This window comes from Hemicordylus capensis, chromosome 4 (assembly GCF_027244095.1).
Source record: "Hemicordylus capensis ecotype Gifberg chromosome 4, rHemCap1.1.pri, whole genome shotgun sequence".
Classification (NCBI taxonomy): Eukaryota; Metazoa; Chordata; class Lepidosauria; order Squamata; family Cordylidae; genus Hemicordylus; species Hemicordylus capensis.
This window is the reverse complement of record NC_069660.1, coordinates 236,465,141-236,477,958: the sequence shown is the minus strand read 5'-3', so window position 1 is coordinate 236,477,958 and position 12,818 is coordinate 236,465,141. Positions and strand designations below refer to the sequence as shown.

Below are 12,818 nucleotides of genomic sequence, written 5' to 3'. Positions count from 1 at the left end.
CCCTTCTAAAAAGTACTAATATTAAGCAGGGTGGATTTTATTTAAATCAAACTGATTTAAATCACGATTTAAATCACTAGCAGGGTGGATAAAAATTAAAAAAATCCAATTTAAATCAAAAAAATCCAATTTAAATAAAAATCAGATTTTTTTATTTAAATCGGATTTTTTTTTATTTAAATCGGATTTTTTTAATTTTTATCCACCCTGCTAGTGATTTAAATCGTGATTTAAATCAGTTTGATTTAAATCAAATCCACCCTGATATCAAGTGTTCTACCAAGCATAGCTTGTGTTCTGGCAGAAGAGAGCTCTAGTCCACAAGCCATTTATCTTGGAACAGTCCCACAGGCTTCACTGAGAAATTAGAAAGATTTATCAGGATTATTTTTATATTGCTGCTTGCCAGAATCACTCACTACAAAACAGAAGACAACTGAGTTTATCTTCCTTCCAGCAAAGCAATTCCAGGAGATCACTGTGACCTGGAGAATTGTCACACCTCCCTTGGAGTTTAGAAATGCAGCAGAAGTGGGTAGTAACATTACTTTTGATTCTGTTTAAGAGTAATTATAATTTAATTCTTCACACTGATAATCAGCATGTAACACTGTTCCATACAAACAATCAAGTTGTATGAAATGTGTACATATAATCACATCTACCAAACACATAGAAATTTTCTAGTTCTAATGCTCTTAAGATAGCAAAAATGGCTAGCCAACTGGGACAGGAAATTTTGAAACAGTTCCCATTTTGACAGTCTTAACAAGCATAACCACCTAAGATATACACAACTGCTTAGCTTGCTTCTTCCAAATATGACACTATCTACAGCTAGATGAATAACAATGAGTGACACAGAAAAATCCCCAAACCTTGTCTGGAAGATACTTGCCCAGAAGTAGAGTCTTCTTCCTCCTCAAAAGTACCAGAAATAAGTTGCCTCTAACTTCAACATCATACAATTATTGCTCTCTCAGTCAAAGAGAGATCTATCTGCATAAAATTACAAGCTCAAGGGCTGCTATGGTGCAACACAGCTTGATTGAGAAAAAAGTTAGTGAACTCTAATATTAACCTATATAAATGTGTGACTCTGCCTTATACAGAGTTGCACAATTGGCCCATCAAGGTCAACATTCAGCACTGTCCACAACAACAGACAGCAGTTTTCAGACAAAGGTCTTTCCAGACCTACTTGTAAATACAAGGGAGCGAACCTGAGACAAAGCAGGTCTTCTATCACTGAGCTATGGCCTCTCCCTACATACAGTATATACAGCAAGAGAAGAGGTGCACAAAGCGATAATAAAGGAATAATTCAATATTTATTGCAAGGTCAACCTTTGTAACATTTTGGGAAACCTAGATGATCATAATCCAAGTCCCAGAACATGGTCTGAAGGCACACAATGCAGCAACCTTTTTCAAGGTACACCCGGTCAACAAGTAAATGGAAGACCATCTGGGAACCCAATGTATGCCACCTGAGTTGCATGAAGAAAAATTATAAAACGGAACAAACAAACATGGGTAGAAGGCCAGACTTTCCTGTGTTAAAGTAAGAGCCTCTGAATAAATAGAAACATTCTACACAGCACATTGTAGCATGCACAACAGCACTCATGCAATAGTGCAACTATAACCATATTGCCATCCCTCCCCCACAATGCAATTGCCAAAGACCCCCCTCCAAACTATTCCAGAGGATCACAGGACCCTTGGCAACAGCATCTGATGTACCATGAGTGGCTGCAAGAGGAGAGGGTAATTCCCAGAAATCAAGCAGAGATACCTTCCACAAAGTCTCTCCACGCATCTTCCAGCAGCAATCAACACTGCTGCCCAGGCTCTTGTGAATTCCTGGAATGGCTTGGGGCAGGGGCGGGGGGCAGCCCCTGGTATTTGCAGTTCAGGGGGAAGGGGCAAGAAAACCATTTTTGGGTGTTCATTTACATTTCAAAAGAACACGGAATTTTACATACATATGCAATTGAATGCAGGACCATCTTATTGTTGATAGTCTCAACACTACTTGACTGTGTACTAGATTACAAATAAATAAAATATTTACTTACATGGGCTAACATCTCTGTATCTGTTTCGATTTCGATTTTCTGTATACTTTGCAACTTTATGTGGATAATCATGGGATTGGTTCCGAATATCCTTGAAGAAACAAAGATTGTTTATTAAGTCCTGTTTACTGCATGGCAGTCTAAACTTAAGATACTGAATAAGTAAATCAAGACTGACTTTTTAAAACACACTACAGATTTCTCACTGAACTTGCATTATCCCTTTGTTCTCTATAATCTGAAAATAAAACCATCAAACCTCAGTGACACACACTACATCCCTTAATATAGCCATAATACTGTGCAGATTTAATGCATTAATTAAAACAGGCACAACCACTCCTTAGTTTTCATATTAAAATGTCTTCCAAAGCAGATACTAGACTTAAGATATAGCAAAGCATTTTGCTTGAATAACGTCAAATATGGCTAAACTAAATCTATATTAGGGCAACATGATCCTCTCTACACCGTGCAGATTTATTTGTAGTGGTTAGAGTGCTGAACTAGGACCGGGGAGATCTGAGTTCAAATCCCCATTCAGCCATGAGACTTGCTGGGTGACTCTGGGCCAGTCACTTCTTTCTCAGCCTAACCTACTTCACAGGGTTGTTGTGAGGAGAAACTTAAGTATGTAGTACACCGCTCTGGGCTCCTTGAAGGAAGAGCGGGATATAAATGTAATAATAATAATATTTTTATACCGCCCAAAACTTATGTCTGATGTCAAACATCACAGCGCCCTTATGACCCATATAACACACAAATAACCTAAGTTATTTTAGATTTACATATGCCACAGCATTACCAAATGATTCCAAAACAGGCTGCCACTCCACTTAATCAGGCCATTTTGGTATGAAGCAACAAGAATACTTTCCACTTTTTAGACTTTGACTATAACCTACGTCAGATATATGTTTCCTTCCTGGCTGTAAAGAATATGTTGGTATGCTAAAAGGACATGTCTTCTTGCAAGTGACGGGGTAACACAATAGCAGATGCACATTGGAACAACAACAATTTTCTGTTTTCTCTTTCTATGGGGGAAACATACAGTATCTATCTCAATAAAAATATTGTGTACAAAACCAGACCGTTCAAGTTTAGAAAAAAGGAGTATTACACCCCCTCATTACTCCAAGACTGGGAGCTGACCTTGTTACTTTGGTCCCATTCTCCCCAGGCCTCCACTTTCTGCACATGGGAACTAATCCTAGGATCTTCTGGTTCAGATATTACTTGAACCTGGGATCCCACTAGGCACAAATATCTCTCAGAGAACACAAATTTAATTCCCAACTTGAGGGAGATTCTGTATTTACGTAACACAGGACATTCCTGACAGATGTTACTTCTACAAACGAGAGGAGGATGAGTGCAAGTCCAAGGCCTGTTCCCAGTCTCATGGATGTGCGAGATAATATCCAAAGAGGTCCTATGAAGAGACATGACTGAGATTTGTAAAATGTATGAGTTGTGTGCAAAAAAGTGAATATAAAAATCATTTTATCTTCGAAAACACTAGACTTCAGGTTCATCCTCTGAAACTGGGTTGCTTTTGTCTTTCAGGAAAGAGAAGAGCAAATACTTTATATTATACAACACAGATATAAGAAACTCATTGCCATTTGTATAAATGACTTCTTTTAAAAAGTCACAGATGCTAAGTTTATCTGTGGCTATTAGCCACAATAGCTAGAACTGAAGTTTCCTTGTTCAGAGGCAATATATAATTGTTGCTCAAAAAGAGCAAAAAGTGATCTAGTTCAGTACTGTTTCTAACAATGGCCAACAAGGTATCATTAGAAAAGTACTTATACCCAACAGATGACCTTTTCTTTTCCAGTAAGGCAAACCTTATTTTAGCAGCAGCCTTAATATAAAAGCTATATCCATGTATATTTTTTTAATTTAGCAAAGAAACATTAAGGAGTGGGACTAGAGTCAGCACTCCTGGAGTTGGATACAAATGTGCCCTTCTACTTATAAAAAAGTGTCTTCCAATCCCTGAAGGGTGGTTTTATACTTGCATCACAGCACTGCATTAAAAAAAGGAAAACAGAGCCCAGATATGCTCTTCTGCTTGTGTAGCACTACACCAAATCTTCTGCTAATGCCAGTGCATTGCAAGAAAGCATCAGCATCTGTTTTCCTACCACTCACCACTGTTTAGATACAGCCCCTGGATTCCTAAGCGGGTTCAGTTAGTTTTCAAAAGGTCCTTAATCTTCAACACCATACTTATACCCCAATATATACATGTTTTGCAGCACCATGTATATCTAGCACCATTCAAGAACAAAAAGACTTATTTTCATTTGCATTAGTGATATTTGTCATAAGCCACTTCAGAACCCCAGTGGGGCTTGGATAACATGTTTTAATTTAATATATATACTAGAAGTAAATGTCACCGTATTGTAATAGAGTGAACTGTAAAAGAATTCACTGTAATACAAATTGTATTACAACTATAGTACAAGGACATGGTTTGGATTTCAGAACAAACACATATTTTAAGTGTGCATTCTGTTATGAGATTTAATACACTAACCTAGGCAGTACAGCTTGAGATCCCTCCAAGTAAAAATTTAAGAACATTGTTGCTTATTCCGAAATGGAAATGTTAAAATGTTATCCCTACTAACTTGGCAAAGAGACACCTTTTAACGTGGTGATTCTCTTTATTTAGCAGTGGGAGAGTAACTGGCCCTATCCACCCCTAGCACAATGCCTCCAGTGACTGTTGCTGGTATGTATCTTATGTTTCATTTTAGATTGTGAGCCCTTTGGGGACAGGGATCCATCTTATTTGTTTGTTATTTCTCTGTGTAAACCGCCCTGAGCCATTTTTGGAAGGGCAGTATAGAAATCGAATAAATAAATAATGAAATAATGAAATAGGATCTTGTCCTCTGTTAAAGTAATATGTATGGTCGAGTTGGTTTCGACTCCTGGCATTCACAGAGCCCTGTGGTTGTCTTTGGTAGAATACAGGAGAAGTTTACCATTGCCATCTCCTGCAGAGTATGAGATGACGCCTTTCATCATCTTCCTATATTGCTGCTGCCCAATGTATCCAGGAAACAGACCAGCAGGGATTTGAACCAGCAACCTCTGGCTTGCTAGTTAAGTCATTTCCCACAGTGCAAAATGGGCAAAACCATGTGCAGAACTATTCCAGTATGGTACAACAGGTGCACTGATATGTCTAAGTACCTATGGCTGGAAAGGACTTCAGACCAGGGTGGATTTGATTTAAATCAAACTGATTTAAATCACGATTTAAATCACTAGCAGGGTGGATAAAAATAAAAAAAATCTGATTTAAATCAAAAAAATCTGATTTTTTTGATTTAAATCAGATTTTTTTGATTTAAATCAGATTTTTTTTATTTTTATCCACCCTGCTAGTGATTTAAATCGTGATTTAAATCAGTTTGATTTAAATCAAATCCACCCTGCTTCAGACCTTCTTGTTTTTGTTAGCATTTTAAAAGGATTTTAACTGTAGCTGGATTTTGGTCAAAGCTAGTGACCCAGATCTAAAGCAAAGAGAGAAGGTTTGGCTCTGATTATGGTGGAAAACAACAAACCCCATGCAACCAGGCTCATAAGAACTCAAGAACAGCCCTGCTGGATCAGGCCCAAGGCACATCTAGTCCAGCATACTGTTTCACTCAGTGGCCCACCAGGCGCCCCGGGAAGCCTACAGGCAAGGGCATGCCCTCTCTCCTGCTGTTATTTCCCTGCAACTGGTATTCAGAGGCACCCTACCTCTAAGACTGGAAGTGGACCATAGCCCTTAGACTAGCAGCCATTGATAGACTTCTCGGTAAACTCTAATAAATTAAATTTGTCATATTGTTTTAAAGGCAGATAATGAGAAGGAGAACAACCAATATTCTCCTCCATTCACAACAGGTGTTCAGGAAAGTCTGTGTAATATACAACAGTACCATATATAGGGTGACCTATCAAATCAATAAAGCAGCACACATACTCTGATCTCCAGTAAGGGGGCGAAGTGGAGGAGGAGTAGGCCAAAAATCACAAAACTCAAGACCATACAGCTAGGTCAAGTCCATTTCCTAGAAAATGTGCCTTCTTAGTCAGTAAAACCCAGGGTCAAACAATTACTGACATTCATTCATTGCGGGGGGGGGGGGGGGCGTGTCTCTACCAGGGTCTCTTTCTAAATCCTTCCCCAGCAAGAAAGAAGAATATATTTCAGAAGCAGTTATTAAAAGTGTAAGTCTTTTTTCTGGATTTCTTCTAAAGATCTTATACATTTGTTAGTAACGTCCTCAAGAATTACTTTTCCTCAATTAATTCATTTAACCTCAGATAAAGTTTTTAAATAAATTTCAGTTAACTTTTAGCCAGACATTTCTTATGAAACTTCTCAGTATATCCTGGTCATTAAATATATATTGCAAATGTTTCATTTAGTGCAAACCTCCTTTCTGACCACATTCCATTGTAAGAAACATGTAACTAGGGGTACTGGTTAGGCCAAATCCCTCATTGATGCAAATAGCTATATCAACCAAAAAAATCCAAGATAAGTAGCTGCACTGCCTAAGGCCCTTATGCAGCTCTCAAGGGGGCAGAAAAGGATGTGGCATAGAAAGAATACAGGAATGGAAGTGTTAGTCACATCCTATTCGAGCACAGAGCTATTTTAAGCTAGCAGCTAAAGGAGTCAGCTGTGAACTACATCCATGGTTCCAAATCTCACCTCAACCATCAAGTGTCTGTAGTCTTAAACAAGCCATTATCTCTCAATCTTCAGCGGTCTGTCTGTCTCCACCATCTACAACATGATAAATCTACTTTCCATCATTATATAATGATTCCAATACACAGTGTTTAAAAATCACTGGAATACTGTACATTAAAAAAAGCTAAACCACCACAGTGTCCAGTGTAGAACTCATAGGATACACAGCCCCAGAAAGACACATGAAGCTGCCTTATCAGATCACTGGCCCATCTAGCTCAGTATTGCCTACCCACACTGGCAGCAGCTTCTCCCAAGTTACAAGCAGGAGTCTCTCTGAGCCCTATCCAAATCCTTGTGTGTAAATCTTTGTAGATATATCATGTACAAACAACCACTTTGTATATAATTGTGCTTTGGCAACGTACTGTATGCTTTGGTAGTTAGTTGGTTCAATAAAAAAATCTTGTCCTATCTTGGAGATGCCAAGGAGAGCATCGTGCAAATGCTCTTCTCAGAGCAGCCCCATTCCCGGGGAATATCTTAAGGTGCTCACATGTTATGCTTGCTACCAAACAACTAGCTCTCCTCTCACTGATTACCACAAGACAAACTGGATACACAATCCCAGATTAGGAAAGAAACATAACAACATAAGAACAGCCTTGCTGGATCAGACCCAAGGCCTAGCTAATCCAGCATCCTGTTTCACACAGTGGCCCACGAGATGCCTCTGGGAAGCCCACAAGCAAAGAGGTGAGGGCATGCTATTTCTTTTGCTGTTGCTCCTGAAAACTGAGCTAAAGAGTTCATCTCAAACATTAGGGAAGCACAATAGAAAAAGACAAAGGGACCATACAAGTCCCTAACAATATCCATAAGAATCTTCAATCTACAGAGGATCCAGCAATAAAACCAGATGTGGAAGCATGGGCAAAGCCAACCATATCACTAAACATATGCGCACAGCAACATGTCATATTTATTTTGTTTGTAAAAACCTATAAAAAATAAATAAATTCAAAAATAAAGACACATTTTGCTTTGAAGTGAAGTAGTTTTAATATTTTATTGAGTTACACTGCAAGCAATTTATCTGCATGACATTTATCTAAACAAGATCAGAGTGTCTGAACTGGTTACTGAATCACTTTTTAAAGTTAACATCTGAACCAGAGCAAGTTAAATACTGATGAACCAACACACACCTTTTTTTAATTTTCCTGGCCCTACTGAGAAGACAGCAGGGAATCCTAGCTCCACTGCCTAATAAAACATTCTGCCCTAGCTTTGAGTTTTCTGAACAAATTAATGCTGGATAGGACAGGGAGCCCCCTTAAGTGGCACAGCAGGCAAATGCTTGACTAACAAGCAGAAGGTTGCCGGTTCAAATCCCCACTGATACTATATCGGTCAGCAGCAATACAGGAGGATGCTAAAAGACATCACCTCATACTGCGTGGGAGGAGGCAATAGTAAATCCCTCCTGTATTCTACCAAAGAAAACCACAGGGCTCTGTGGGCACCTGGAGTCGAAATCAACTTGATGGCACACTTTACTTTTACAACAATTCCTAGGTACCACCCTAAAAAAAGCTAAAGCAACAACGAGTTTTTTTTCCTTATGTGTTGAAAGAAAACGTTATTCTACAGGAAGAAACAATTCACGATAATAGCCACAAGGCAAATTGCCACTTCCGATAGCCAATACAGCAGAGTCCAGTCCATTCAGGAGAAACAGTGCGCGAGAACCACGTGCATGTCAGCAAGAGCGGAACAGAGACGATGCTCGCACAGTTTTACCCGTCGAGCTCGAGCCTTCCCTCCCACCGACACACCAAAACGAAATCAGCCACCCACCACCCTCACTCGCTCTGACCATGCGTACAGAGGGCCTGCCCGAATACCCTCTCTTCGCCATACGCTCCCCCCACCACCGCGCCCATGCGCATGCGTTTTCCTTTCAACCCTCAACCTATTCTTTTCTCGCTCATCACCGCCCCTTAAGTTAGAACATGCGCATATCTTCTCTCAAGTCTCAATGCGCGCACCTGAAAGCTCTGCCTGGCCCAACGGCTCCCTCAAACCGGTGGCAGCCGCCAGGTCACGAATCTCCCTGAGTCCCCACCCTCACTTACCAGATAGCGGGGCTGCCAGTCGTTCGCAGCGTCGATCTCCTGGAACTCCTGTTCGAGAGTGGCGGTGACGGACATAATGGCGGCGACAGCCAGAAAAAGAACAGCTGCTAGGACTCGACACGTACATTACCTACCCCCGCTAATCACAGGGCGCGGACGACAACCCGCCCACTATGCCGGTTGCCTTGCCTTTGACTATGTTCCGCACCGCGCACGCAGCCTCAGCAGTTCCTTGCCTTCTCGTCAGGCGCATGCGCCGTACTGAGAACTACCGAGGCCCCGCCCGCAGGCGGAGAGAAGCAGCACCTGGGCTGACGTCACGACTCGCTTCGGGCGGGAAGCGAGTGGATCCTGTTGTGGATGTGCGTATGTCGATTGAGTGACCGGAGGGAGCGCTAGGGCAGTTGGAAAAGCGGGGAGTTTTTGTCTGTGCGCAGAAGTGTTGGAAAAACAGGGATCGCCAATATAAGGCCGTAAAGGTGGTATCTGGCCAGGCCAACATATTTTTATTATTTAATTATTTAATTTCTATACCGCCCTTCCCACTGATATACCCATGCGAACCATCCACGTTGGGAGGGCAGTCGAACCTAAAACTAAGGCCTAGGGAACCACAGCACAGCCATCTTAATATGAAGTCCCATAACTCTCTATGCCGCTTCCACACTGGAAACTAAGGGGTTAATTCCCCCAGCCCTCTCTTTCCAGGGAGGTAACCTTTGCCTCTTAAGGAGTAAATCTGCTGCAGCTGCTGGTATCTTACTCTGGATCTGCACTGATGATAGGCTTTTCATTCCTTCTAAGACTTTGATTACACCATGATGATGACTAAGCTACCCTCTGTGTATAAATACTTAGCTGTACCTGGGGGTCGCTGCTCTCAATTTGGGTGCACCCCGAAAGCCTTACTTGCTAGCAGTAAACATCCCATAAGCTTTTCCCTGTGTGTGTGTATTATTTGGTGTCGTACAGCACCCAGACAAGAACCGGCTTTCACAGTTATATCACCACAATGGCTCAGGGCGGTTTACACAGAGAAATAACAAATAAATAAGATGGATCCCTGTCCCCAAACGGCTCACAATCTAAAAAGAAACAAAGATACCAGCAACAGTTACTGAAAGTACTATGCTGGGGGTGGATAAGGCCAGTTACTCTCCCCCTGCTAAATAAGGAGGATCACCACATTAAAAGGTGCCTCTTTGCCAAGTTAGCAGGGGTTAACATACCACCTTTATTGCCCTATATTGGCAATCTCTGTTTTTCCAACACTCCTGTACGTGGACAAAAGCTCCCCGCTTTTCCAACAATATATATTTTGTATATATATGTATGTGTGTGTGTATATATATATATATATATATATATATGCAAAATCCCGTTCCTCATGTTATGCATGCGTAGTTATACCTGTGCAAAAGGATCTTTGAAGGTGCGCACAGTATTTAGACTTGTAATCTAAATAAATGCCGGGCCATAGAAGATTTCTGTCAGTGAGGCGTCTTTGCGTCTATGAAGACGCTGTTGGAGAGCTTGGAGAGGAGATTTCTTTATCTCCCCCAACTGCATCAGAAGGCGAGCACTGCTAATTAGTATTGTTGGGACCAGTGTTCTCTCTAAGGCATGCATGTGTACATGCTCAAATTTTTTGTGTTCGCTCAGTTAATTTTAGATCCCGCCTGCTCAGGTTGAATCAGGAAGGCCCCATTCTGAATGCATGTGCGGGCACATGGCCTTGATACTGCCACCCAGAACAAAACTCATTCTGCACACAGATGAAACACATTAGAGAGAGCACTGGTCTGGACTCAAGACATGGAGTCAAGGGCTGCTCAACTTTGGTCTTCCTGCAGATGTTGGCCTACAACTCCCATAAACCCTAGCTATTGGCCAGTGTAGCTGGGGATTATGGGAGTTATAGTCCCCAAACAGCTAGAGAGCCAAAGTTGAGCAGCCCTACATTTATTTAGGAAACCAATCAGGGAAATAGAGTAAAGCCTACTAGGGATGTGCATGAGCCGGTTTGGAGGTCCTTTTCCAGATCTCCGGACTGGTTTGGCAGCAAGGGGTTTACCTTTATGGAGCAGAGGTGGTGCTCTTACCCCACCGTGTTTCCCCTGCTGGTGCTGTGCACTGGACACTTCCAATCTGATACTGACCACAGAGGCAAGAGGGTATGCTGCCACCCCGCGTCAGCAATTTTCAGCACAGTGGGTGAGTGGGTGGGTGGATAAGAGCACCCTTCAGTGTTCCTTCTAACAGGGATTCCCAGGTGTTAACTACAACTCCCATAATCCCCCAGCCAAAGGCCATTGCAGCTGGAGCTGCTGGAAGTTGTAGTGAACAACATTTGGGAATCCCTGTTAGAGGGAACAGTGGCACCCTTCCTGCTCCTTAAAGGTATCCCCCCCCCCATTGCCGAACCGGACATCTGCCTACATGTCTTGCTGCTAGCTACACAAAGGAAGACAAGAGGGAGGAGAGGGTTTCATTCTCAGGTGAGAGAATGAAACTGAGACTAACAAAGGGGAAGTAGAGTAGGGAAAGCATAGTCAGAGAGGGGATTTCCTTGCTCACTATCTCTACCTCAGTGCCTCTGGTGGTCAACAGGGTTGTGATGCTAAGAGTTGATGCCATCAGGAGCTGCATCTCCAACAGAGGCATGTCCTTAGTGCTTCAGTGTCCCTCATTACCTACTGCTGCAAATAGAAGTGACTGACATCCATTCACTTATATTTAAAAAAGTAAGGGGTGGACTCAGATTCACTGTGATTGTGGCTAAGCTTGCTCTCTGCCCTGTTGACATTCAAAATAAACTTGCTCCTATCTGTATACTACCTCCCTTCATTTTCTTGTCTTCTATTTCTGTTAGCCAGAAAGAGTTCATATCATAATGCCCTTACACAAAACTATGGTGCGGCCACACCTGGAGTACTGTGTACAATTCTGGTCACCACATCTAACTAAAAAAGGACATTGTAGAACTGGAAAAGGGCAACCAAGATGATCAGGGCCCTAGAGCACCTTTCTTATGAGGCAAGGCTACAATACCTGGGTCTATTTCATTTAGGGGGAAAATGACTGTGGGGAGACATGGTAGAGGTCTATAAAATCATGCATGGAGTGGAGAAAGTGGATAGAGATAAATTCTTCTCCTTCTCACATAACACTAGAACCAGAGGTCATCCCATGAAATTTATTGCCGGGAAATTAGGACCAGCAAATGGAAGTATTTTTTCACACAACGCATAATCAACTTGTGGAATTCTCTGCCACACGATGTGGTGACAGCCGGGGACGTAGCTAGGGTAGAGGGGGCCCGTGTTCATCCCTCTTTCTGGCGGCCCTCCAGAGTGAGGAAGTAAATGAAGAAAATAGGGAGGGATGGAGCTGGAGGGCCCTCAGGAGCTAGGGGCCTGTGTTCTTTGAACCCTTTCACTCAATTATTGTTATGCCCCTGCAGCCGGCAACCTGGATGGCTTTAAGAGGGGTTTGGATAACTTAATGGAGGAGAGGTCTATCAACGGCTACTAGTCTGAGGGCTATAGGCCACCTCCAGCCTCAGAGGCAGGATGCCTCTGAGTACCAGTTGCAGGGGAGTAACAAGAGAGAGAGCATGCCCTCAACTCCTGCCTGTAGGCTTCCAGTGGCATCTGGTGAGCAACTGTGTGAAACAGGATGCTGGACTAGATGGGCCTTGGGCCTGTTCCAGCAGGGCTGTTCTTATGTTAGTATATCAACACAATAACTACTATTGCAGCATAATGTAGTGGTTAGAGTGCCAGACTAGGGCATGGGAGATCAAGACTCAAGTCCCTGCCTAGTCATAAAAGCCACTGGGTGTCTTTGGGCTACACACACACACACACACCC

General features: G+C 42.2%; 1 protein-coding gene across 9 annotated transcripts in view; it reads right to left on the bottom strand.

Annotated features, from left to right (window-relative positions):
• PTPN2 (protein tyrosine phosphatase non-receptor type 2) overlaps positions 1-9,280 on the bottom strand; it is a 56,933-nt gene extending 47,653 nt beyond the window's left edge. For 3 of the 9 annotated variants that reach the window (XR_008305988.1, XM_053244716.1, XM_053244721.1), the window contains exons 1-3: positions 8,715-8,768; positions 2,990-3,121; positions 2,082-2,172 (exon numbers count right to left, since the gene is read on the bottom strand). Coding sequence is in view for 8 of the 9 variants with exons in the window: in XM_053244716.1 (XP_053100691.1) it covers positions 2,082-2,172; positions 2,990-3,121; positions 8,715-8,759 (268 nt within the window). In the remaining variant the exon portion in view is untranslated. Of the gene's footprint in view, positions 1-2,081; positions 2,173-2,989; positions 3,122-6,825; positions 6,901-8,695; positions 8,769-8,945 lie in introns of those variants that run through there. The other 6 variants (XM_053244719.1, XM_053244723.1, XM_053244718.1 and 3 more) reach the window with 6 other exon arrangements.
• Between the last annotated feature and the right edge of the window lie 3,538 nt (positions 9,281-12,818).